Source organism: Chlamydotis macqueenii, chromosome 24 (genome assembly GCF_036417535.1).
Source record: "Chlamydotis macqueenii isolate bChlMac1 chromosome 24, bChlMac1.mat, whole genome shotgun sequence".
NCBI classification, from domain to species: domain Eukaryota; kingdom Metazoa; phylum Chordata; class Aves; order Otidiformes; family Otididae; genus Chlamydotis; species Chlamydotis macqueenii.
This window is the reverse complement of record NC_141579.1, coordinates 6,252,228-6,276,346: the sequence shown is the minus strand read 5'-3', so window position 1 is coordinate 6,276,346 and position 24,119 is coordinate 6,252,228. Positions and strand designations below refer to the sequence as shown.

Genomic DNA, 24,119 nt, shown 5'->3' with positions numbered 1-24,119 from the left:
CACCTTCTGCCATCATCACAGGACAACTTCCATAGCTAAGCAACAACTCAGGAGGGCAGTTTTATGAGTTCAACTATGTTTAGCCAAATAAAGAAATCCACAGCCCAGAATGAAACAAAGCAATTTATTGGTAACGGCACAAAGTCAACAGTAAACTTCTAGCACACATGTGAAGGGAGACTATCTGACCAACGCTGCACGCAGACAGGAGGCAGAGAACAGCAGCTGTTCAGGCACCGAGCAGCCAGGAATTCTGCTGCTCTCTGCCATCCGTTATGGGACGAGGCCGGTGAAAGAGAAAGGACTCTCTCTTACCAGGCAGTAGTGACGCACGTTTAGCTGTTTTCCCAAAAAAAGACCCAGAAGAGAGGAGGAACATGACTGTTCTTCTGAACACGGAGCGTTCCTTTGGACACCGCTCGAGTCAATGGTTGAGGTAGATAGGGTTATGTTTCCCCAGACACAGAGTCCCTATATTTGCATTTCTGATATTTTAAAAAAAAAAGTGTTATGTGAATTGTGCTTCACTTGTTCAAGTAGGAGATGTAGCTAGTAACGCAGCTGTTGGACAAATAATAAAAAAAAGAAAAGAGGTCTCTCAACAATGTACGGTAACGTTACTGTGCAGTTGGCGACTTAAAGAGAGAATCAGAAAACAGCAGGAGCAAAATGGTGATCCCGTAAGTGGCAGATAAACCAAGAAGCAGTTAAAAAGCAGTAGGTTCTCTTCCCTCCAAGACAAAGGATGCCATATACCAACTTAATCAAACTGGTTTAAGTCCTTAGCAAATACATTCCAAAAAAAAAAAATGGAGCAGAAAACGTTTGCAGTGCCCAGTGACGATCACCTTGGAGTGCTGATGCGGCTGATTCACTCTGGAGCGGCCGTGCTTCAGGCAATTCCCATTCACGGGCGCAGAAAAGGAGGGCTGTCACCAATAACAAAGGAAACACATTTGCAAGTAAACTAAGAAACACGGCGGCGTCAGACTGCTGGTAGGAAACAGGCTGGACAGCTGCAGGCACTGAGGTTGCTGTAGGCACTCAAGAAGTGAGGTCAAGAGATTATTTTTTTTTCCTCCAATAAATTAGAAAGATTTCAAAAATCATTATTTTGTGCTTGAATAAAAGTAAATTTCCCATCGGCATTATTCTTCCAATCTACCAAGATTAGAGCAGGTCCTTCAATCTGCACTGGTGATCCAGCCGCCTTCGTACCTATCTAGCCACGATTTTCAGTGCTGTGATTTTGTTCTTTATCCGCAGATTAAGCCTTTCATCAGTACGCGTCTTCCTCATCCGTGTCCTAAAGAGAGAGCATGGAGAGAGAAATTGAGGCTATGTATGAAGATACGAACAAATGAGCTACACTTCTGACAAGAGGTTCAGTGCTTTCCAAAACGCCATAGGACTTACACTCCTATCAGCGCTTGCAGCTGAATCCGTCTGACTTATCTCAGATACACAGACTAATTGCTGCTGTGTAACCAACGCATGAGGTGCGTTTTAAGAGAATTAGCAGCTAATGCTCAAGCAAAAGAAGAACCATAAAGTGCACACAGCCATCTTCTTCAAAAGCACCACCAATCCCTACAGAGAAGGTCCAGAGCAGCACAAGTTCTTGTTTTTCAGCTACAACCAACCACAACCCAGCTCTGCAGCTCTCAGCGTCAAAGAAACTCAAACAGAATAGCTCTATAAAGGAACTCTCACTAACTTTCCAGCCTTTCTAAGTCCAAACAGATTTTCACCGGCTCTGCAATTTTAATTAATTGGTAACACATTAAGCACCGGTATTTTGGTAACGTTACAGAAACCTCAAGAATGTGGAATCATTGAAGTGAGTGAGACAGGATGTTCAGAGACTTGGTAAGCTGAGCATTTCGATATCAGAGAGCAGAGTATCAAACAGAGGACAAAATACTCAATATAACAGCAGCAGGATGACAGCACTCATTTGCCTTCCCTCAAAGGATGAGAAGACATTTTTCAATTTTATAAGTCTCCAACTGTCTGACAGCACTTGTCTCATTGAATTGCGGCTCCATCCCTTCCCATCTCCCCGCCTGCAGCGAAACACTGGCGCCTCCATGCTCCCCGGCACGCCTCTTGCAACAGCCAGCCTTTCCGTCTCCCACGGCGACTCTCCCGTCCACGCAAGGCACTTTCTGCACCTCTCAAAACTCTTGTTCCTGCCACTGCTGCGTGGTAACTGCTATACCTTACGTAGGACTGTAAACATTTCATACGTAGCCGGCATAATGGCTCCTTTTTCATTCTGTTTCTAATAACACGTAGGTACCGTCAGCACACACCTGTTGTTAGGCTCGTGCATTTAATACACTTTAACTCACTGGCATTAGAACAGTGAATCCAGTAACACATACTTAAATCCTCCCTGACTGCGCATAAAAGATGTAAAGGTGCGTCTGAGCTAACCTCGCTCTGTGGGATATAGGGGAAAAAACAAAAACGCTCTCAAATGAGGCATATTAGTGAGCTTACTCTGGAACGCGCCACGCTTGTGGCTGTGGCTGCTCAGGCCACCACACGGAACTTCAAAGCGTATTTCACAAAACAAGTACAGCAGGTGGCAAACACATTCAGTAGTTTCAGCACAACACATCTGACTAACAAAAGCTTGCTCACAGGACAGCAAGCGAACAAGCAGAATTAGAAGACAACCACCACGTGACAAAACAAAACAAAACAAACAAAAAGCCAGAAACAAACAAACCCCAAGAGTTTAGCAGAATTACGTTGTGACCAAACCAGCGCAAGGAGGAAGATCTCCAAAAAAGAGGCAAGGCTGCATACCGCCCTCTTTGCACGAGACACAGTGGACTGAGCACCACTGCCTGCACGCCCCACCACAGCACCATCAACCCCCAAACTGCTTTTGCAGAGCCTTTAAAGAAACTACCCAGCAGGGTAGCTAGCACTTAAAATCCTCAATTTCCTTCTCAAAATGTCAGCTTTGATTTCCATAAAGTCAAACGAACAAATCAATTTGGTGGCTCAAGACAGCTTCCCCTACCAGTAACGCAGTACGACAGCAGTTCTCACGCCCTACAGCCCATGTGGGAAACACCAGGGAGCAGAAGCCTGGCCATCTGGGACGCTGCTTTGACATCCAGAGGTGTCATGCCAAGCTCTACCTGCTGCTCTTAGCACCTCCTCCGAGGACCACATCGACAAAACCACTTGTGAACACGCCAGCTTTCACTTACCACACAGTTCAGACACCACTCTTTGAGTCTCCTCAAGCAGCTGTCTGTCCCTGCATGTTCAGGCCTGCAGAGAAAGCACAGGATCAGGCTGGACTCTTCCCCCAAAACACATCCCAGTATCTCCTGTGGATGTGAAATCTAGTTCTACCACACTGAGTTGAAGGCTTTGCATTGTGACGAAAAGCTTTTGACTCCACACAGCAAAACCAAAAGGAATAAAGAATGTAAGGTCCTTTGTTTTGAAGGCAGACATTTCATGTAAGTGCCAGGAAGAATCCAACAAGAGTTGCTATCTGGCAAATCTGACACCACTGATCAGAACTGTGTATTAAAAATCCATTCTGCAGGAAACTGCAGTACTGAATTCACTGCAAAAACAGACGCCGCTCCAGCAGCGGCAGGGTTTCCTCTCTGTTCTCATTCTGGACCTTCCCAGAACGGAATCCTCTCTAGTTCAGAGGGGAGTTCGCTCTCCAATGCTCATTCAGTACCTGGCATCCCTGCTAGGCCATCACGGGGGAACCAGTTAGCACCACGCGGTTGGTTTTGTCGTTCTGGATACTTCACACCCAAATGCAACGCACAAAGCCCACATAAGCAAAATATCTTGCTGATTTAGGCTGAAATGAATCCGATTACAGAAGTGAAAGACTGTCTAGCCCTAAACTGCTTCACTCCCATGGTCTCGCACGAACGGCGGAAAAGGGGATGTACGGCACTTCGTTTATGCTCCAGCGTGGGGGTTTTCCAAAGCTTTCCGATCGCTGGTGAACTTACTCTCACGGAGAAGTAGATTTCAGCGACGGAACTGCAGAGGCTGAGAGCTACACAACGAAGGACAGCGGAGAACCAGCCCCTTGGCCTGTGCCAACAGGCCAAAGTAGAAATACAGGCTTTAGGCTCCAGCCAGGACTTACTCATCAGACACTTCAATGGAGGATTTCTTACAGCCAGACTTTTTTTTCTCCTTCAGCACTCCAAATTTCCTTCCCATCCTTACCAACAGCAGAACGACCACAATGGCAGAAGGGAGAAATACCAAAATGGACAGCAGCACAGCTGAAGTTAGCTGGAAGGAAAGGCCTGCAGGAGAGACAAAGGGGAGCCCAGCTGTATGAGGAGGAAAACATGGCTTTCTTAAGTCTCTCTGACAAATGTTAATCCAGGATGCAGACTGCTAGCCTCTTCACAGAAAGCACAGAGCTGGCAGGTTTGAAACAGCTTGTCACTGGATCTGTAGGATTCCTATCGCATTTCCAACACAGCAGGGTGCTTTATAAGCAAAAAACTACAGAGGAAGGCAGGTCACGACATAGTTCTACCAGCATGTCTAAGCTGCAAATTTGGGGCAGGCCTCACATGCAGGACAGACGAGGAAATTAAGTGTTACTAATGAAACGGAGGCTTACCCCTCTCCGTAACGATCAGCGTTGTCTGGGGAATGTTGTGGTACACGTCTGGAGGATTCTTCACGCTGCAGATGAATGTCCCGTTGTCACTCATCGCTGGGCTTTGGATAGCAATGGAAGCATCACCCCTGGCCACGTCCCCAGCCCAGGATATCCTGTCTTTGAACTTTCCCACCGTTGTCGGGGTTGGAACAGACTGATAATGAAAAATCTAGAAGGAGGCAAAGACAATAATTGCGCCAATAAAACACTCGACTAAGAAAGCAAAGTAAGCTACTTGTGGATTGCTAACATAAAGGAACACACATTTAGAAGTCAGAAAGCATACTTCTTGTACAGGAGACATTTTCAAGTTCCTGTTTGACAATTCTGGGTCAGTCCCATCCCGTTACATCTCCAGTGCTTTCATCTACCAGTCCTAGCTCTCAGATGTCACCATCACCATTCTGACCAACTTGTTCCCTTTGGTTGAGAAGCAGAGCAGGCTTCTTGTCTCGTGCAAGTCAGAGCATTGCAGTTCTTCAGCTTTTTGCTCTTGCTGTCCTGAGTACAGACTTAGAACACCTCACTTCACACAAGCAGCACCCTTCTGTTCCAGACACAAGAACACTCCTAAGAGCTCCAAGTGGCGGCAGAAGCCACTGACAATCCATAAAAAAAAGTGCATTTTCTGTTTCCACCTTGAATGAGAGCTTTTCAGACTTGCGTATTTATGGTTATATGCCAAAATGCTGCCAACAAAACAGCAAGTAGCAGCCCATAAACCCTAGAGGCTGTCATCATCACTGTTTTCAGACTGCCCTTGCACACATGTTTTTGCCAGTCCAAGATACATCAACAGTAGACTGCATGACAGAGCTACTGGGGTACAGCTGACTTCAAGAAAGCCCCCAATCAAACGCTTTATCTATACGTAGCTGCAGCACACAACGAGCACTTGTGTCAAAGCCCAAAGTTTATCTACTTTATCATCACTGTGCTATTATCCATTTGCATAGAATATTTTTGGCCCAAAGAACTCTAAAGCAATTTCACCTGGGAAAGAAGGCGACAATGAGAGTCCCAAATCCCCAAGCGATGAAGCAGCACAGCAAGGCAAACAGAAAAACCATCAGCAGATTTTCAGCGTGCACAGAGGCCGGGTTAGTCTCCACCAGGAAAAGACTCCCTGTTCCACTTACTGTTTCCATCTGACCGCCTGTGAGGGGCCGGTACGTCCAGTCGACCGTCAAGCTTTCAGTGATGGGAGAACTGGATTTGAACGAGCACTTCAGCGATACTTGTTCACCAACGAAAGCTCGCACTTTAGAACTGGCTTTAATTTCCAGTGAAAGAGCATTGCAGACACCTGATGGAGCAAGTACAAAAGACAAGGATTAGATCCTTGTTATCTGTGAGGCACAGAGCGATGATGTCCCAAAGGTCTCAATGCACGTGCAGCTCAACCACAGTCCAAAGACTGGAGCACAGTAGTGACTACCTCCCCCATCACGAAACTTGAAGAAAAGCACACAACTTCCCTAACTTAATCTCTGTGGGACTGGAACTAGCCCCAGTTTAAAGTATTTATCTGGAAAACGCCACCAAGACCCTGCAGATATTTAGATACAGAGACAAAGAGCCGCTAAACCGCGGTGCCCCAGGCAGGGACGAGCTCAGCCTGCCCAGCACTCGGCAGGAACCCCTGCTTTCCCAACCCCCCTGCTCCTGCCTCAGGAAGGTTTATCACGGCGATAGTCCGCACGAAGTTCTGCTCTGATTGCCGCGGCTGACTCCTCGGCCGCGGGTCCCGGGGGCGAGCAGAGGGGGGCTGCCAGCCGCGGAGGCCCGCTCGCCCCCCCGCCCCTTCGCCTGCCGCACCCAGCCCCGCCGCGGGCACCGCGCAGCCAAGCCGGCCGCCCCCCCCGCTCCCGAACGGCTCCGAGCCCACCACCGCCCCGCGCACCACCCTCGGCCGCCGCTCCCGGAGCCGCCGCCCCGCTGCTCATGCGGGACTCCCGGCCGGGCCTCGCCGCCAGCAGGGCCGGGCCGGGCCGGGCCAGTCCCTCCCCGGAGGCAGGAAGCCCCGCGCCCGGAGCGCCCCGGTTACCGAGCAGCAGCAGGACCCCGCGCCGAAGGAGAAGGAAGCCGCCGCCGGCCGCCGCCGCCTCGCCGCTCCGCATCCCGGCTGCGCTCAGAGCCGCAACATGGCGGCTCACCTGCGGGAGCGCAGGTGAGGGCGGGGGCCGCCCCAAGATGGCCGCCCCGCGTCGCCATGGCGACGGGCCGCCTCGCCCCTGCGGCGGCCGCGGGCCCCGGCGCTCAGCGCTGCTCGCCCCCGGGAGCGGCGGCACCGGCCCGCCCAGCGCCGCGGGGAGCGGGGCACCGGCCCGGCGGGGCCCGGGGTCTCTGCCCTCGCAGGGAGGAGCGGGCCCGGCCCTCCCGGCGTCCAGCGGCCTGGCTCCCCAAAAACCCCGGGGGGGCCCGTGGGTGGGCTAGCCAGCTGGCTGCTTTTTGGTACTTTTTAGGGGAGAAAAAACCCTCGTTTGAGGTGCCGAGGGCGCGTCTCCCGCGTCACAGCGCTTCTGTACCACCGCCGCTGCTCTCCACAAGTCGCGTTTATTTATGGCACATGTGATCAGAAACGAAAACATACAGACAGATAACGTGGCCAGCACATTATAAGCGGAGCTATAAACTCATAAAGATACTCTTCAAACAAGTGGGCCGGTGTTTTGATTTGGGGCTGGTTAAATACCATAACAGTTCTGCGGTTTCGGCAACGCGGGGCTTCACTGCCATAGCGATATCAAGTCTATGGCAGGACAGGGTCCGTCAAACGCGGGGTGAGACGGGCTGGAGGGTGCCTGGGCAATAAACGGCACCCAGAAAATATGGGATATTGCTGCCGGCGTCGTTGGAAGCATGATGTTGTGCCAGCAGCCATGGATGGTGCCTGCCGGGACAGTGCTCCACCTTTCTCAGGGCCGTCTCCGAGCTTGAACCGCAGCAGCCGCTGCCAGCCCAAGTTTTGGGGCACTCAACGGTGCTGAGCGGGGCAAAGAAGCGTCCCCCCTCCCAAAAGTGTGCTCCCGCAGAAGTCGGTAGCAGGGTTGGAGAACTGAGGGGAAAGGAGGTCAGCGTTGGGATGTTCTGGCAAGAGAGGGAGTGGGAAAAGAGGGGAGCTGCCAAAATGCATGGCCAGGCACCGCGCAGCGGAAGGCAGCGTCCTCAGCTGCCACAGTTACAAAGCCTACTGAAGCTGCAAGAGATGGAGATGAAAAACACACCCACCGGTAAACCTTACCCCTAATAAGAAGCAGCATACATTCCCAAACTGTAACACTTCCCATTTAAAGCAGCAAAGAGATTTAAAGTACGGTGCAGCAACTGACTGCGCCTCTGGTCTTTCACGTAGTCAGTCTTCCTTTTTGCGATGTCAAAGAGGGTTCTGAGGGGGGAAAATAGGGCAACACGAGTGCACCGTGTGATTTGTAAGGTGCGAGAGTGCATTTGCTCAGGTACTCTGAAAGGTACTGTTCAGTCAGCTATCTTGGCATTTTCTTCAAGTCTTTTGGCATTTTTTCGTCTCAGAGCAGCCGCCTTCCCGTTCTGCAGGTGTGAAGGTCAAGGCGAGTTCCTTGTTGGCAGGGGAAGCTCCCCTTAGTTGGTTTCAATGGAGGACATTTACAACCCACGTTAATAGCATTCTCTTGCGAGAAGTTCAGGTTGAGCAGAGACACCACGCTCGCAGCATGAGGCGTCTGTGATTCAGCTTTGTTCTAACATCCACAATTACAAGCTTTCACCATCTGCTTTAGAAGTACCTAAGGAGAAAGATTATAAGAAAAACAAAACAGATGCATTACTCAGGGTTATTGTTGAAAACAAAACCAGTAGAGGCAACTGCTGACCTCAGAAATGGAGTGCGTAAAAATTCTGCTGAAATGTTTCAGCAAAACCAGCAAATCTGGAAAGAGTTTCAGTCTTCCTGTACCAATTTTACAGTAATAAAGATTAAATTAATCAAAAAGCAGACTCAAAACTGGTGAAAGGACATGAATTCGTTCCTCATTATCCACAAAGCAAGCACGTCATGGAAAGCAGCAACAACGGCTTTCCCTCAAATGATCCTCCGAGCTAGGGTGGAGAAATCTCTTCTCCAGTTAAGAGGCAGTTCTGCCTCCACTGCCTGCTCTGTTGTCAGGCTCTCTCCAACGGCTCCTCAACAGCAAAGTGTGACTGTGGTCTCAGTTGTTTCTACTTACGGCTACCGTGGCCCATTGGCTGTGAATAGAAGTAAAATACCTAAGTAAAACTGTCTTAGAAAGTCTGCAGGAACACTGAGATGTTAATTAGGGAATGTTTGAATGGATACCTGCATTGTACATACCATCACAGACCTCTAGTCTTCTAACGGACTAGCTTCCTTTTCTTCTCTACTCTTCAGATTCTCCTTTTCTTTACTGTTATTAAAAAAAAAAAAAAAGGAGGAAAAAAAGAAGAAAAGCCCAAATCAGTGTCAGATATCCTGAGCAGCAGAGTCACGTTCTGAGTTGCATGTAGCATACATAACATCTAAGTTACACGGTAAGATAACAAGCACACTACAAGCGTGGTGACCGCAGTGTCAGGTTCGTGGAACGGAGTGGTCCTCTGCCAGCTGCCACCACAACAGCTGGATCCTTCTCAGTGAGGAACCACTGTGAAGGGCAAGAGCGAAATGAGGACTCCAAAGCTTGTTTGGAGCTCTGTTCTGACCGCAAGCAAGCAGCCCATTACTGCTAATTGTGCTGGCAGTTTTGCACTGCAGGCACTTAATGTAGGGTCCAAGCCAGTGATTCAGCACAGCTACAAAGATACGTGCGACAAGCTTTCTCAAAAGCCTTCCTCTCTCTCCTCTGTCCTTACAGTTCAGCGTCTGCCGCCTCAGACCTCTTCTCTTGCGCCTTCTTCCGACGGTATCGGCAGATCACCACCACCGTCACCACAACGATCATCAGAACACAAGCGGACCCAATGGCCACCGCCAGGAAGTGGATTTCTGATAAACGCACTGCACGGAGAGAAACAGATAAGTGAGCGAGGGACACACAGCGGGCTCTCCATACGAGGCTGGGAACCTGTACCCACAAATAGAACCTTTTTCCCTTGTATCCGTTAACTACCCTCATGCTTTCTTTTTATAACCCCTTTTCTTCCACACCTTTTCCCAAATGTGGAGGAAGACCTGCCAATGTGTCGCACTGGCTAAATTCACATGGCCTCTGGTGGGGTTCTTGGCCTCTCACCTTTCTGCACAACTCTGAGCCGCACTTCACCAATTGTGCCAACGAAATCCGGTGGGTTCTTCACCTGGCAGGTGAACGTCCCGTTGTCAGTGGGCTGCAAATTCCAGAGAACGATGGAAGCGTCGTTGCGCTCAATATTCCCATCCCAGGTGACTCGCTCTTTAAACCGTCCAGCAGTCGGCTTGTAGGGCTCCTTCAGGTAATAAAACACCTACAAGAGAGAGAGAAAGCTGTCGCTCCTGCACGCTGTGCGGTCTCTGCGATGGAAGCAGCACGTGAAAGCCGAACGGCGCTGGCTGCGGCACACGGCCTAGGCTGAGGAGGGCTGTGTTGGCCCAGTCACTCCCTGAGGCCATTTCAAAAGAGTTCCTTTGCTCCAGCGCTGGGCCTTGGGACTGGGTTGTCTGGGCAAGCGTGCATCCACGAAATGGAGTGTAAAGGTCTCGCTCACCTGCTCGTGAGAGCTCAGGTCCTCGGGCTGGAAGTTCCAGGTCACTGACAGGAGCTGGCTGATAGGGATGCTGCTGGAAAAGGTGCATTTTAACCGCAGGTTAGTGCCGTTCAGGGCATCCACCTCCCTGGAAGTGTGAACTTCCACGGCTGCCGCAGGCCACAGTGCTGCAGGGAAAACAGGAAGTGTCGGAGATAAAGAAAACTACTGTCTAGGAGTAAGCTCATCACCTTTCCTTATCTCATTTAGTCTGCGCAGGAGCCTGCCTTGTCTGTCCCTGTCAATGTTTAACCCGTCAGTCTCAAGCACACAGATACAGTTACTGAGGGGAGCGATCCTGCGCACGCAGAATCCAAGAGATCCCCTGCGCTCCATGGATTTTGTCCGTTGATACGTGAGCTGCACAGCGCTGGCTTCGAGGGAGCTGGCATTCATCTGACCTGCCAGTACAGCGCTTTCCTTGTAGTTCTGTGGGTGCACAGTTCAACACCGACAGATCTGGTAACTGATTGAGAGGAGCGCTGAGAAGGACTTGCCCCCTTTGTTTTGGGAGGAAATGTCTCTCTTCAGGCATGAACAAACCTGACATCGAGGAGGTGCCATGCTGTTGTAAATGCCACCCCTCCTTACATACACTCTTGCTCCTGACTAGCGCTGAAGATGCCGTATAACTTTTCATGAGCTTGTCCTGGTCACATTTCCACAAGTGATTACACTCTGCTGCACTCAACCCCCCAGGCAGGTTTCGTCAGAAAAGCAGTCCTGCCCTTTCAGGAAGGACTGCCGAGTGCCAAGAGACAATTTCCATTTCCCACGCTGGAACTTCCCTGAGTACACTTCGCGTTGTCAGCCCGAGCGTCAAGCCCACCATGGAGAAAACTGCTCCTCCTGGTGTGAGCAGCGCCTGTTAGAAGGGTAACAGCCACATACAGCCAGGCTGAGGAAATCCACAAAAATCTGTAAGCGTTTGTTTGTCAAAGAAACATCCTCTGTTAACCAAACCACCACAGCTGCCACGTTAAAAATAAATTAGCATCGCCACCTGGATGCTACCCTGAGAGAGAGACAATCAGCAAGAGAGAGAGCATCAAGACACCGAGAGAAGGGAAATTAAAAACAGGAGAAGGAAAGGGTTGCTGGTGAAGCTAGCTCTCACAGCCAGGCCCTGGCTGTCCTCTGCCTTGCCCTGCCCTTCCGGACAGGGGTCAATCACGCTGCCGGTTGGTGCTCCCAAAACCCTGGTGCCACAAAGTCCTTGCTTTTTTCCCCACGATCGCTGTGTTGCTTGCCTGTCCACTTTAGCTCCCCGAATTAGTGAGTTGGTGAGCTAAAAATCTTCCTGCTGCTGAACAGGACAGTCCTCCCTGTTCCTGATCATGTGCTCCCATTACTTTCCTTTTCCTCAGTGGTTAAAATAACCCAGCAGAAAAAGAAAATATTTATAATTTCCTGTCACTTTGGGAAGATGAGTTAACTCACCCCAGGGTGATCCCAGCAAAAAGAGCTTAGCTGGGGTTGTAACACGTGGCTTCATAATAAAGATGATCAATACATTTCCTGTCTTTGAAAATAATTTATAACCAAAGACGACTTTGCCAAATAATTTTTTTTTTTTCACAGAGGAGAAAATATTTGAAATGCCAAAACATTGAAGGCGTTCACGTTTGGAAAGCCTCATTGGCAGAGATTATGTTTCTCATCCCAAGATTCAGTGTCAGATCTTTTAATTTTAAACTCCTGCAAAAGAAGAACTGTGGGAAATACACGTAAAATACCTTTTTCAAGAGAGATTACCGAGTGTATCCGTGTGCTGATGCATTTGGGAAAGGAGGACGCGGTGGCCTTAGGTTCTGCCTATATTTGCACAAACCCCTGAAAGCTCAGGCAAGTTTATTGTCCTCTGTCTGGAATCCTTGCTGTGCAAAGGATCTCAGCCCAGCGCTGCTTAACAATCTCTGATTGTCTGGTAACAAAGATAGTGAAAAAAACACCCAGGAGTAAAGTCCAGATTCCCGGCAGGAGAGGAAAAGATGTGTAACCAGAGCTGAGAATAAGATCAGTGTTCTCCTTCCGCTTGAACACACCTAAACCTGTTTGTCCAAGAAACTCAATCACTTCGTCTCGCTTGCAGTGAACCCAGGACCGAAAGAATCGCGGCAATCGTATGCAACGAGTATCTGAGACTCCTGTGGAGACGCTGCCTTGGAGAGGGTGATAATTAAGGGATCAGAAGAGGAAAGTCAAGATGGCAACAGAGGCCAGACAGCACCGGCTTTCCTTACCTCGGAGCTGCACCCCAAGGAAGAGCACAGCACCCAGCCAGCTGGGGCCACGCATCGGGAAGACGAGTCCGAACAACACAGGTGGAGCAGCACCGGAAAGAGCAGTTCGCTCCACGTTCTCGATAACTGGATGAGCTTCTCAAAGCCCTCCCAGCACAGCAGGGCAGATTCCTCTCTCTCAGCTTGGCCCGCAAGGCGATGTGAGCGCTCCGTCCGGCTTGAGTCAGGGCGCGCTCCCCGCCCCGGCACGGGAAGGCAAGGTGCGACCAGCACAGCTCACCGCTGCGTGTAAAACAGAGATTTTCAAGGTAAGATTAATTTCTTCTGCCTCCCATATTCCTTTGCTCTTTTGTGTTGCAATCATCCCTCCTCCCAGCTTCCACCTGAAACCACTCCCCTCTCATGGGAGGTAATTTTGCTCCTAGAAGAAAATTTGCCTGAAGGTGTTTAGAGCTAGCCTGAAGGAATGAGGGCCATTTGTTTGGCAAAAACCTGCAAAAAATCAGAAAAAAACCAACCCAAAGCAGACAATCTGGGGCATCCAGAGGATGGGAACCTCCTACTGAAAGGCAGATACCTACAGTAAAAGAGAGTGATCCCTATGGTGTTACTTGGTTGCAGCCTTCCCCGGGAAGAACTGGGAGACGGCGTTAGCTGGTGCTTGTAAAGTTCTTGGAAAAGTGAGAAGACAGTTCCAGTGGAGGTGAGGAACCCCACTGTGCTTAACAAGCAGCACAAGACTGAACCCCAGGTTTTACAGCCTGGTGCTTATGGGCTCCTTTCTGCTGGCCGTACAGTGTCTCCAGGCGCTGAGGCTTCTCGTAGCCTTTCTGGTTTATTCCCTCACTACGTTCAGTTGCTTGCAGCATTTTGAACCAGAGAAACACTGGCTTTGAAAGGTTTTGGTCCTGACGGCAAATCCAAGCGGGGCTGGTTTCTCCCTCCCGCTGCTCCTAGGGCAGTTAGAGCAGGTCTCCCGAGACTGGAACGGGGCTGGGGCAGAGCAGCCACCCCTTGCTGTCAATGACGTTTCGTGAAGACGTTTTGAGCCTCCGCACTTCCTGACACGGGCTCATTTTACCATACATGTGCCGCGTCTTTCTTGGCTGCCTGCAGGTTTCACTGGAAACAGTGAGTCTCCCCAGCACTGCTCAGTTCGCTGCTGTACGTGATTCTGGGAAAAAATCTTGGGCCTCTTTCTTGAAAGCGAGACCTCGAAAAGCCAACGTGTTCTTTCTTCCCTCGCAGCCCGCCTCAGTGATGCCAATCTGATGCGGTAGAGGAGAGCAGGAGACGGAGGAACGGAAGGATGAGGCTGGAGCAGTCCTTGCCTCTCCTGGGACTGCTGCTGTGTGGGGGTGAGTACAGCCGGCCGGCAGCCACGGGGACCAGGAGGGTGGCTGCCCCGGGGAGAAAGTGTGAGGGCGTGCGACTCATTTGGCAAATATCTGCAGCTGCATCTCCTGCAACGGGCGCATGCCGTGCCTACGGAGCTGCTGCTCTGAAGAGTGAGCGCTCCCCTCAGTGCGCGGGGACAAGAAACGGGATCCAGCCCTCTCAGGCCAGAGAAAAGCACCTCGGGTCTGTAGGGAATCTTTGCTTACTAGCGGATTTACTACGACGCCTGGTCCCCAAACTTCACGCAGCAGGGCTGGAGCTTAGTGCACTGCTTTCTGCAGCAAGGTGAACTGTAAGAGTCTGTGCTTTTCGTTTTATTTTTACGCTTTATTCATGCTCCTTTCTTAAACTGTGATCGTGGCTCAATAACCTCAGTTCAGATTCACTGTGATACCCTGGGAGCGGCAGCAATGTCCGCGTTACCAGTTTGAAGTGGCCAGCACTTAGAAGGCTGATTTAGGATGAAATGCAGAGTATCTGTAAAGGCTGTAAAGAAGCTGCTAACTATGAGAGATAAGTTGGAAAGATAATTAAAAGATACTGCAGTAAGACTACAGCCACTTTGGCAACGTGGTGCAAATACCAACGGCTGTTCTTTGAGAAGATTGAAAGCATTTGGTTTAGCAGTGGCTTATTCTTTTTTTCAAACTTGAATTCATCTTCTAGAAAGAGAAAAGCATTGATCACCTTCACCTCAGCCAAGTCCAGGTTTGTTACAAGTAACTCCTGTTGTAAAGCAGGCATTACCTGGGATGAGACAGTGCTGAACAAATGAATACAGGTCATTCCTGTATTTCCTTGAGTTCCTTTCTATCGACAAATGTTCTAAAAGCAAATTGCAAGTCTGATTCAGGCCTCCTAAAAACTGTTTCTATAATACTCCGTCTTCAGAGACGTCAATGGAGCGACTTGTTTCCTACCGAGAGAGAAAAATCACAAAGATAAACTGCTTTACAGCGTTAAATCGAGCGTCAGGGTCCACTCCTCCAGCGAGCACTCTCTTGCAGAGGACAGCGGTTCTTGCTGCAGAAAGCAGGCATGATTTTCCAGCAGTCTTTGGTTCACGATAATAAAGCAGAATTGTTGCGTGTACAGCTTTTTCTAAACTGGGTCGGAAAATGGTTCACCTTTCCATTCTGCGTTAGCTTGTGTTAAAAATGGCTTCCAGAGGAAAAGACTTCGTTTCAAAACAACATCCTGTCTCAGCTAGCGGAGTGCTTCTCACGCCCTTAGCACAAACGCAGCAGGGTAACCGTCCCTTTCAAGCAGCCGAGCGCAGAAAGGATATCCTTGAAGTAGGAAGGGTGCATGATCAGTAGCTACGTTACTTAACGCTTCTTCTCATTCTTTCTTTTGTAGCTGGCACCGCAGCTCAGTCCGGTAAGTGTATGTTACCGGCATTCTCAACTATTTCGTACGATAAAACTGTGCCTCACAAGTGAGGACTAAAAGTCAAATAGAAGTACTTGAATTTTGCAAATACCGTAGGATAGGAAAAATTCCCTGTTCGTTAATTCTGACTGATCTGACTGATTTGAAAACCTGGCTGTCGTGAATTGTCCCTAGGTATTGCTAGTGCTCCCCAGGCAGGGCTGGGCATTTCCCAGCGGCAACAAGCAGTACGGTGACAGCGGGCTGGTTTGTTAACGCTTGTTTTTCTCTCCTTTGCAGACGATACAGAAGCAGATAAGGGTAAGTGTCTTACCAGCATTCTTAATAATTAGCACAATATAAAGAGTGCAGATGCCTCACAGGTGAGGACTAAAAGGCAGGTAGAAATATTTGAGGTCAAGCCATGTTTTAGGAGGAAAAAAATTTCCTGTTTGTTAGTGGATACTGTCATCACCGATCAGAAAAATCGGCTATAACGAGCTGCTGCTAATTACTGTCAGTGGTCTCCAGGCAGGGTTGGCCATTTGCGAGACCAGCAAGTGCATGGAGAAACAGAACAAAGAATGGCAGGTGGCCAAGCTCTCGGACATAAAGCTGAACGCTCTGCGGTGGTATTTTGATAGCGTTTAGCGTTGCAAAGAAAAACCTAAAGAAAAACATGCACGCAGAAGACGCATACGCAGGGAATTTCCATTACGCCATAAACCCAAAGATTTTGCAGCACAAAGTGTCGTGGTGGGATCAAGCCATCCGTAATGTTGGTTTCCCTTCTCATTGTTCCACCTTCCAATAAAGAAATCCTGGTGGAGATTTCCGGAACCACGGTGACACTCACATGTCCCTTGCCTGAAGGCACCATAACCTGGACGTTAAGCGAGACAAAACAAACCCACGGTTCAGAGCAGAAGCATGTTATAAAGAATCACAACAGCTCTCCTACCAGTGTGAGTTGTGCGTCAGATGATAAGACCTACGAAATGTACCTGAATGCCAGAGGTGAGTGAAAAAGTGACCTTTTATCGTACAGCTTCTGCCATGCTACAAGGCAAGAGTAACATCTGTCCCAAAGGCCAAGGGCATTTCTTACCTTGCAGAGTGGCAACTCCCATCTGGAGCACACAGCCTGGTTTCTGTGACACCTCAACCGCAAGGAGTTTACTCCCACCCTGACAGAGTGATTTAAGCCTCTGAGCCATTTGAAATTTGGGCAGCGGCTCTGCATTCAGCACTTAGGAGTCCAGCAGAGGCGGGGGGGCAATGATCTAGGAAATGTTCTGCACCCTCCAGCTCAGGCCATGCAGAGGGTAGCGTGGGAGGCTGGACACGCCAGCCGGCGGTTTGTGTCTGTTTGCAGACCAAAATGGCGGGGCAGACAGAGTGATCTGGGCTGCCTCCCTTCCTTTCCATTTGCTCTTTTCTCCTTCCCACCTGGACCGGTGTCTTTTCTGCTAGCCCTAAGCAGATGAGGGAAGGGTGCCCGTCTCTGAGCTCCTTCGTCTCTCCTCCTGGCAGTGTGCGAGAACTGCGAGGAGCTGGATGTCTTGGCCGTGACAGGGATCATCACTGCGGATCTTCTCATCACCTTCGGGGTGCTGATTCTGGTCTACTACTTCAGCAAAGGCAGGAAGGGGAGAGCGAGCGCTGGCGCTGGCGGTCGGCCACGAGGTAAGAGCCATTTCAGGCCTCTCTGTGCCCCACGATGTCCGCTCGCACTAAATTAGGCACTTGGCCCTGCTGAGCGACGGAGCCTCCTCTGTTCCCCCCAAACTTCCAAGACGTCGCCAAACAACGCTCCCGCTCGCCACATCTCTCGCTCCGGGCTGCCTTCTTGTATGGGGTGGGTGCGGATGCCGTGTCGTGGCAAAGGCTTCCTGCCCATAGGAAACCATGTGGGCTCCAGGTTCATAACAAAGCCGTGAAGTTGACCATAGTATGCGTTACCTTGGGATCATCTCTGAGAAAGTCCCTCGTGCTGCGCTGCATGAATCATCACCAAAGACGACCTCTCTGTGCCTCTGTTGCAGGTCAGAAGATGCAGCGTCCTCCCCCGGTTCCAAACCCAGACTACGAGGTACGGAGAACCTGCATTTTTTCCACCTCTCTTTGCTGGCTGGGGAGGGATAGCCAGAGCTGGGAATCCGAGGCGTTTATCTTTTTTTGCTCCTGTGAAAAGCATCCAGTCCACCTCCAGTCTTTCCTGGGAGTGGAAGAAAAAGGCGGTGAGGGCGGAGCCCCTTCTCCCGGTGCTGACACAGGCAGTCGGGGGCAGAGCACCACTACCCCTGCTCTCTCTGTTGTGGTTTTCTCCTTGTACTGTGCGGACCACGGCTCTGGCATTGTTTGAGAGTGTGCTAGTGATGATTCTGGAGCTAACATCTCTGCTGTTCCCACAGCCCATCCGGAAAGGCCAGCGGGAAGTGTACGCAGGCCTGGAACCCAGGGGCTTCTGAAATTCCCACGGATGGCAGGTTGGAAAACAGCGGCAGAGGGGTGAAGCGCTTCTGCCCAGCTCCATACCGGCTCTCTGCTGAGACCCAGGTGTTTTGGGGTGAGCCAGGTGGCTACACAGCCCAGGCACCCTGCTGTCACCCGCTGTCCCACCCCATGTCTCCCTTTGGTTTGTCCTAATTAAAGGGCTGCAGCCTCACTCGTGGTTCCTGGCTCCTTTGCCCTCACTTCTCTCTCTCTCTCTCTCTGCTCCAGTTGCATGCTCTGGTTTTTCCTCCCGTTTAATTTCCGCCCTGAGTGCCTCCACTTGCTCCCTGTGCCTCCCTGGGGGGCGAGTGGGCAAAGAGTGGGTCCTTCTGAGAGCGACTGGTGTCTGACGTGTCCTGCTCTCACGTTCACAGCCTATCCTAATTTTGGTGCCCAGGATTGCAACAAAGGAACAGAGGCAGTCAGTACATTAAAAACAAAATGGTACATTTCCATAGAAAAGCCACCGCTTTGAATGAAAATATTTCAGTCAAAAGTAAGTTTTCCTTTAAGAAAAAGAGAAGGACATGCAGACTGACCTGTCCATCCCCCAGCGCCTCCTCTGTCGGAAAGGAGCGGGGCTGAGCACCACTTGCATCCACCACCTTTCTGTTTCAGCAGAACACCTTCCTAGGGTCACATCAAAGATGTCCCCTGTGGTTTTGTCTCTGTTAAAGAAAACCAGGATTTGTTACGGGGAGTTCCCAGGCCAGGAGCAGTCTGAGTCTCTGCGGGTCTGGGCTGACTCCCCTTGCAGCAGCCGAGGGGCTGAGGGGCAGTCTCTGACAGGACCGGGGGGGACAACTGCACGTACAGAGATGCACTGCCGTGCCTAGGAGAGGGGGACAGCGAGCAGGGCAGCACTCCCCTGCAAGAGGAGCGGGGGAGTGATTCTGGGGCCGCCCTCTGGGGGCCAATGAAATAGCTGAGGTCCCACGCACTCAACACACAGATTTTAAATCGGCCTGATTTTAAAAGCTGCGGTTTCCAAAGCGGCAGCAACGGGGCACGTGGTAGTGGAAGGAGAAAGGCCCAAGAGACGCTGTGGTGCCTGGGAACCTTTCTGATCTAACACTGGCTGCGCAGCCACGTTTCTGTCGCTCTGCAGAGCAACAGCTCCGCAGAAAGAAAGAAAACAGCAGCAGCGATGGGGGCTGGGGGTGGTTTAACCCTTGCGCTTCAGCATGGGGAGATAACACCCAGCAAGTTTCATGCTTCAGATTGCTGTGCTTAGGCTGCAGGATGTGGTTTGAGAGGCAGCACAGCTGGGTTTACCATACAAGGCGCCAAACGTCTAGGAGGGAGATTGCAAGATACAGAGAGTGCTCGCCCCCAGCCACTCTAAAACCATTCTGGGCCATGGCCCCAGCTTCTGCAAAACATCGCTGCACCAGGGACGCTTCCTCAGCCCCTTGCCACAAATGGGATGTGAGAAGCTCGCACCGCTCTGGGTGTACAAGGCCTAAATTTTGCTTCAAGCTATACCCTGGTGCTTCTGCCACCATTTCTGGGGCAGCACGTGCGCCTGGCATTTGCCCCAGCCAGCGCCATCCCACGCTTTCCTTATCTCAGTGGGATCAGCACCCACCCAGTGACAGCATCTCACACCTCCCTGTCCCTGCTCAGCTGCACCGTAGCACTGTTTCCTTGTCCTCCCAAGAGCGAGGTGCCGAGCTGCCTCTCTCAAATGGACCAGTTGTAGATGTTGCTGTGCCTCTTGTCCGTGCAGCTCCAGGTTTCACCTGCTCTTTGAACGCGGGCAGCCACCTTTGCTTGTTGCTCTGAGATCGCTCTGAACTAGGCAGTCTGCTGGTCACTTTTGTAAAGGTCTTACCCAAACGGCTTTGCAGACCAGAGGCGGGTATTGGCATATCCTACCTGCAATGGCTGTACCGGGCTCAGCCTTCACCAGAGCAGGTTGGAGCGGAAAAACCACTGAGACATTATTCCGCTTCTCTGAAGAGCAAAATGTCACGTAAAGAGCTGACACCATAGGAAAACAGGCCCTGTTCTTGTTCGCTGTCCACAAGGCTGATCACACACCAGTTCCTGTAAGGGCACACGGGGCGCACCCACAGCTTTGCACAGCCCGTACGTCCTTTGTGTGTCAAACACCTCACAGATTTTTATTGAGTGTTAACACTTCTGGTGCTTGCTTTATACCTCTGAGTCACACGGCAATTCACAGCCAGGTGCTCTCTACAGCCTGCTGCCCAGATTCTTAGAAAAGCAGGAAAACACAACCTACAGGTGTGTGCAACTGGCACACAGACGGCGACGCGACTTCTGAGGTTTCTAACTGCCAGCTGATCCTGCCTGGTATCACCTCCACCGTTTCTGCTCGGAGCTGGGAAGCGGGGACCTTGCCAGGAGGAGCTGGGTTGGTGTGGGGACCCAGCCGGTGCTGCTGCCAGGGACAGCAACCCTCTCCCTCCACAAGGTTGCCCATCCTCAGCTCCAGCAATGGCCTCGGATGTTGTTTAGATCCCGGTACAGCGAGGCGGCAGGGCCGCGGGTGCCTGCCTGCACTGGCAGAGCAGCGTCCCCCCGGGACAGGCAGGGATCCAGGCAGATGGCACCCAGCGCTCACCTTCCCCAGCGACTGCGCGGCTCCCCAGGCCTCAACACAACCGACGGAGCCGGGCGGCTACGGGACAGGCTCATCTTTAATGAGAGGGATACAGAGGCGCAAGACGTCATGGCAAGAGCAGAGCGCTACGAACAGCCCATCCTGGCAGGAGCCGCAGGGCTCTCTAGGCAAAAATCCACAGTGCCTTCTGCCAGCAGCGAGCTTACGAAAGCAGTGCCGGGGCAGGGTACCGGCGCTCCTGGGCACCGGCAGTGCGTCGCTGTAATACCGCTCCCGGTGCGAAGGGGTCACAGGTGCCAGCATCTTCCCACTTCACTTGCGGGCCTTGGCAGGCGCCAGCCGGCTGTACTGTCCATCGTCCCGCTCGCCAAGGGGCTAGGAGGAAAGAGAAGGCGAGACGAGCTACAACTGCATCCGGCCAGCCCTGGGAGGGACGGTACAGGGGCGGCTGGCCCAGCCCTCCCTTTGCCAAGCTTTTGGTAAACTTGCCCTCCCCGCAAACAGAGCTTAACTACCCCAGGAAGTAAGAGAGACGGGGGTAGCTGAGTTTGCCCCATCCTTTGGGTCGCTCAGGGGGAGGTGGCTGCGAATGCCCCAGCTGAAAGCGACCTCCAACCCAGCTCAGTGCCTCGCGGCACCGGGCACCCCCCGGCAGCTGTGCTGTCGCAGCCACGCCGGTCCCACCACATAGCCCCACACCACGCAGAGGCGCTGGAGCTGCCCCCCCACACGCGGGTGTCCCCGCTCACCTGGTAGAGCTGCTCGTTGGCAATCAGGTTCTGCCTGTCAGAAGCTAAATGAAGAAAGAAAGCGGTCAAGGATCAGGGGAGTCACGGGCAGCATGGTGAACAGTTGCAAACAAACCCAAGCAGCCATCTGCTTTCAGCCCTGTGCTTTTACTTCCTCTGGGAGGCTTGGTGTAAAGTCCCTGCAAGGCCCTGGATGCTCCTGTGCCACCAGCTCCTGTCCCTGGGATGATGTTTCGGTGAATCTTGTGCTTCAACGGCTTCTCCTGGGAAGCCGAGCTAGGGGCAGGGAGGGTGCGGGGCGTGCTCACGTGGATCTCTACCCTACACACGCTGCATGCTGCCCGCAGCGACTGGGCTCTGTGGGCAGCGATGGAAAGTCCCCAGGTACCACGCAGCTCCCAGAGATGCCCAGGCACTTCCCCTCCCCGCCCGCCAGCGGGGCTCTCCCCTCACCTCGTGACATGCGTCCCTTGTCCTGGCCAGTGATGCAGTACACAGCAACCGCCAGGACGACAGTGGCCACAACGTCCGCGATCACGATCCCCGAGATGGTGGGAGCGTCCACTTGGATGCAGTTCTGGCACACTGGAAGCCCAGAAGGACACAAACACTGAAAGCAGGGCCATGTGCAAGACCCTGCCCCTCAGTCGCCGCCGCTCAGCCAGCTCAGCCGGCCCAGGCAGGCTCCGGTCCCACGGCGAGAGACCAGGGATTAAGGCTGGCTTGCTGAGTGACCCAAGGCAGCGGTGCACGCTGCCACGTCCCGAGCACTCAGGGCAGGCCACAGCAGGGCCAGCCAGCGGCTAGCAACGAGGCAGCACGAGTGCCAGGTTACGGTGCTAAATGAGGCTGCAGAGCTCTCAGGGGGACGCCGCACGCACGGGAATGTGCAGCTTGGCTGTTCCCAAGAGCAACCTAGCACAGCAGCTGGGCAGGACTTCCACAGACTGGTGGAACCACCCTCAAACTCTGGGAAATCAGTAGTTCCCTCAAATATTTGCTTGGTGAAAACTCCACGCAGTTCTGGCTCTAGAAACCGGGTTTGCAACACTTACTTCGATAGTACACCTGGAGAGGAGGGCTTGTCTTTGTGCCGCCTATTTCACACCTGTAGACGCCTCTAGGATCATCGTAGGCTGCACCCAAGTCCAGCTGCGTTGTGTTTCCTATCACATTCCCATCTTTCAGCCACGTGACTTGACTCTGACTGCTTGTTTCACAGTGCAGGAACACCTTCCCGCTGAATTCTTTCACCGTTACTTTCTGTCCTGTAAAGAAAAGGAGAGCCAAGAGCTTCACAGCCAAGCTCCCAAACCTCACGGTGGTGCAGTAGCTCAGAGATCTCACTCAGGGAGATGACTACTGCAGAGAGCATCGCGTTAGGCTGGCCCCTGAGCAGCGGAAGAGACACTGCAAACAAGCAACTCTGGAAAAAGCAGACCACCCAGCAGAAAAGTAGCCCAGTGTTCAAGCGGCGGCCACACTAACGCGGCTCTGGGTAGAGATCCAAATTCCCTTAGAGGGAAAACCGACTAGAACCGGGCATCTACCCAGACTCCACTCAGCCTGTACGCGTGTGCCCCTCATCCCGCAACACAGATCGCATCGGTACTGAAGTGCAACTGCAGTGAGAGACATTTCAACAGAAGGCGAAACGTTTGCACCAGCAGAGACAGGAGCTGAGCCCAAACGGGGAGGCAAAAACCCATCGGAGTTTTTACCCAATGGTAAAAAACTCTTTTCAGTGAAAAGAAACTGCACAGAGCTGCTTCCTTGGCCCAAAGGCATGGGTCTGCAAGTGGAGAGTAAATTCCATCTTATTTGCTGAGCGCTGGAGCAGAGTACAGAACACAGCCTCTCCTGCTTGCGTATTCACATGTGGCTACTTTGGTCTAACGCCACAGTACCGCCAAGGCCAGCTCTGCGTGCTCTGCCATCGCAAGGCGTCACAGCCAGCCACAGAGTAACGCATGCAGCTGCAGGCTGTCACAGCAACGGCCCAGGGCAGGCTGAGCCGTCAGAGTGATCCCATCCTCGTGAACCGTTGCACTGCTCCCTCTTCCCCAGCGACATTCGCGAACCTCACGTCAAGGTGCCACAATGGAAAACCCCAGCAAGCTGCGGGGGCCTGCTCCCCAGCCACCCACCCAGCGATGCCGCGGCGCAAGCAACATGGGTGGCAGCGTCCAGAGAGCGTGGCGAGCGCTCAACGGGCACCGCCGCTGCCCCGCTGCAGCGTGCGGGACGAGCGCCAGCCTCGCCACCGGCGCAGGGTCCCTCGGGAGCAGGCTGACGCCAGGGACTTACCTCGGACCCCGCGGCTGGCCACGGCCAGGCTGGCCAGGAGCACCCAGGCACCCAGGGCCCGTCCCCTCCACATCGCCCAACGCGGCGGCGGCTCTTTCCTCCACTCAAAGGACAGGACGTGGAACGAGCTCCTCGCCCCGACGCGCCAGCCGCCTCAAGATCTTTGTCAGGTACCGGATGCTGGGGGCTGGAGCCTCCCTCCCCCGGCAGCTGGGGGATGTCTGAGGCGCCCTGGGCCTGCCTCCGCGCCCCAGCACCGGCCACCGTGCTGCGGAAAGGCAGCGGAGGGCAGCTGGGCCTGAGGTGGCTGGGCCCCCAGCAGCCACGGCCACCTCAGCCGCCGTGGAACCCTTCCAGCAGCCAGGGAGCCCCCAGTAGCCATGAACCCCTGACAGCCACGGGCCCCCAGCAGCCACGGAGCCCCCTAAAAGCCAGGCAGCCCCCAGCAGCCACAGAGCCCCAAAAAGGCCGCGAAGCCCCCAGCAGCCACAGGCCCACCTGCAGCCATGGAGCCCCAGCAGCCATGGCCCCCTAGCAGCTGTAGTCCCCCAGAAGCCACATGTCCC

The 24,119-nt window shown here is 52.5% G+C and overlaps 4 protein-coding genes across 6 annotated transcripts; 1 reads left to right on the top strand and 3 right to left on the bottom strand.

The window, feature by feature from the left end:
* Positions 1 to 110: 110 nt before the first annotated feature.
* Positions 111 to 7,081, bottom strand: MPZL3 (myelin protein zero like 3). Of its 2 annotated transcripts, none has more exons than XM_086766103.1 (6): positions 6,729 to 7,081; positions 5,821 to 5,987; positions 4,640 to 4,850; positions 4,148 to 4,313; positions 3,231 to 3,294; positions 111 to 1,306 (listed from the first exon to the last, which is right to left on the bottom strand). In XM_086766103.1, the coding sequence occupies exons 1-6, from the start codon at positions 6,799 to 6,801 to the stop codon at positions 1,280 to 1,282; spliced, it is 708 nt and encodes a 235-aa protein (XP_086622229.1). In that variant the 5' UTR covers positions 6,802 to 7,081; the 3' UTR covers positions 111 to 1,279. The 2 variants fall into 2 exon arrangements, with proteins under 2 accessions (XP_086622229.1, XP_086622230.1); XM_086766104.1 differs by having other exon boundaries at positions 4,179 to 4,313.
* A 140-nt stretch (positions 7,082 to 7,221) lies between these two features.
* Positions 7,222 to 12,942, bottom strand: LOC104485276 (myelin protein zero-like protein 2). The gene is made up of 6 exons (XM_010127569.2): positions 12,643 to 12,942; positions 10,361 to 10,527; positions 9,910 to 10,120; positions 9,530 to 9,674; positions 9,012 to 9,084; positions 7,222 to 8,445 (listed from the first exon to the last, which is right to left on the bottom strand). Exons 1-5 carry the CDS (start codon positions 12,695 to 12,697, stop codon positions 9,024 to 9,026), a joined length of 639 nt encoding a protein of 212 aa, XP_010125871.1. The 5' UTR covers positions 12,698 to 12,942; the 3' UTR covers positions 7,222 to 8,445; positions 9,012 to 9,023.
* Positions 12,943 to 13,716: 774 nt separating this feature from the next.
* Positions 13,717 to 18,079, top strand: CD3E (CD3 epsilon subunit of T-cell receptor complex). Of its 2 annotated transcripts, none has more exons than XM_086766111.1 (8): positions 13,717 to 13,806; positions 13,891 to 14,000; positions 15,400 to 15,420; positions 15,712 to 15,732; positions 16,228 to 16,428; positions 16,945 to 17,097; positions 17,457 to 17,503; positions 17,826 to 18,079. In XM_086766111.1, the coding sequence occupies exons 2-8, from the start codon at positions 13,952 to 13,954 to the stop codon at positions 17,880 to 17,882; spliced, it is 549 nt and encodes a 182-aa protein (XP_086622237.1). In that variant the 5' UTR covers positions 13,717 to 13,806; positions 13,891 to 13,951; the 3' UTR covers positions 17,883 to 18,079. The 2 variants fall into 2 exon arrangements, with proteins under 2 accessions (XP_086622237.1, XP_086622238.1); XM_086766112.1 differs by having other exon boundaries at positions 13,735 to 13,773.
* A 2,476-nt stretch (positions 18,080 to 20,555) lies between these two features.
* Positions 20,556 to 23,916, bottom strand: LOC104485277 (T-cell surface glycoprotein CD3 gamma chain). Its single transcript, XM_086766113.1, has 5 exons — positions 23,554 to 23,916; positions 22,302 to 22,514; positions 21,700 to 21,831; positions 21,247 to 21,290; positions 20,556 to 20,872 (listed from the first exon to the last, which is right to left on the bottom strand). The coding sequence occupies exons 1-5, from the start codon at positions 23,624 to 23,626 to the stop codon at positions 20,810 to 20,812; spliced, it is 525 nt and encodes a 174-aa protein (XP_086622239.1). The 5' UTR covers positions 23,627 to 23,916; the 3' UTR covers positions 20,556 to 20,809.
* Positions 23,917 to 24,119: the final 203 nt, after the last annotated feature.

What these genes read in the sequence shown, in the direction of transcription:
- MPZL3 (XM_086766103.1), bottom strand. Translation starts at nt 6,801, where the DNA reads ATGCGGAGCGGCGAGGCGGCGGCGGCCGGCGGCGGCTTCCTTCTCCTT. An exon ending in CGGGGTCCTGCTGCTGCTCG is followed by an intron (nt 5,988 to 6,728) that starts GTAACCGGGGCG and finishes TTGCTCCATCAG; the next exon opens with GTGTCTGCAATGCTCTTTCA. An exon ending in GCTGATCGTTACGGAGAGGG is followed by an intron (nt 4,314 to 4,639) that starts GTAAGCCTCCGT and finishes TCTCTCCTGCAG; the next exon opens with GCCTTTCCTTCCAGCTAACT.
- LOC104485276 (XM_010127569.2), bottom strand. Translation starts at nt 12,697, where the DNA reads ATGCGTGGCCCCAGCTGGCTGGGTGCTGTGCTCTTCCTTGGGGTGCAG. An exon ending in ACCTGAGCTCTCACGAGCAG is followed by an intron (nt 10,121 to 10,360) that starts GTGAGCGAGACC and finishes TCTCTCTTGTAG; the next exon opens with GTGTTTTATTACCTGAAGGA. An exon ending in GAGGCGGCAGACGCTGAACT is followed by an intron (nt 9,085 to 9,529) that starts GTAAGGACAGAG and finishes TTTTAATAACAG; the next exon opens with TAAAGAAAAGGAGAATCTGA.
- CD3E (XM_086766111.1), top strand. Translation starts at nt 13,952, where the DNA reads ATGAGGCTGGAGCAGTCCTTGCCTCTCCTGGGACTGCTGCTGTGTGGG. An exon ending in CGATACAGAAGCAGATAAGG is followed by an intron (nt 15,733 to 16,227) that starts GTAAGTGTCTTA and finishes CTTCCAATAAAG; the next exon opens with AAATCCTGGTGGAGATTTCC. An exon ending in TTCCAAACCCAGACTACGAG is followed by an intron (nt 17,504 to 17,825) that starts GTACGGAGAACC and finishes CTGTTCCCACAG; the next exon opens with CCCATCCGGAAAGGCCAGCG.
- LOC104485277 (XM_086766113.1), bottom strand. Translation starts at nt 23,626, where the DNA reads ATGTGGAGGGGACGGGCCCTGGGTGCCTGGGTGCTCCTGGCCAGCCTG. An exon ending in TCTCCAGGTGTACTATCGAA is followed by an intron (nt 21,832 to 22,301) that starts GTAAGTGTTGCA and finishes CTGGGCTTCCAG; the next exon opens with TGTGCCAGAACTGCATCCAA. An exon ending in CCAACGAGCAGCTCTACCAG is followed by an intron (nt 20,873 to 21,246) that starts GTGAGCGGGGAC and finishes CTTTCCTCCTAG; the next exon opens with CCCCTTGGCGAGCGGGACGA.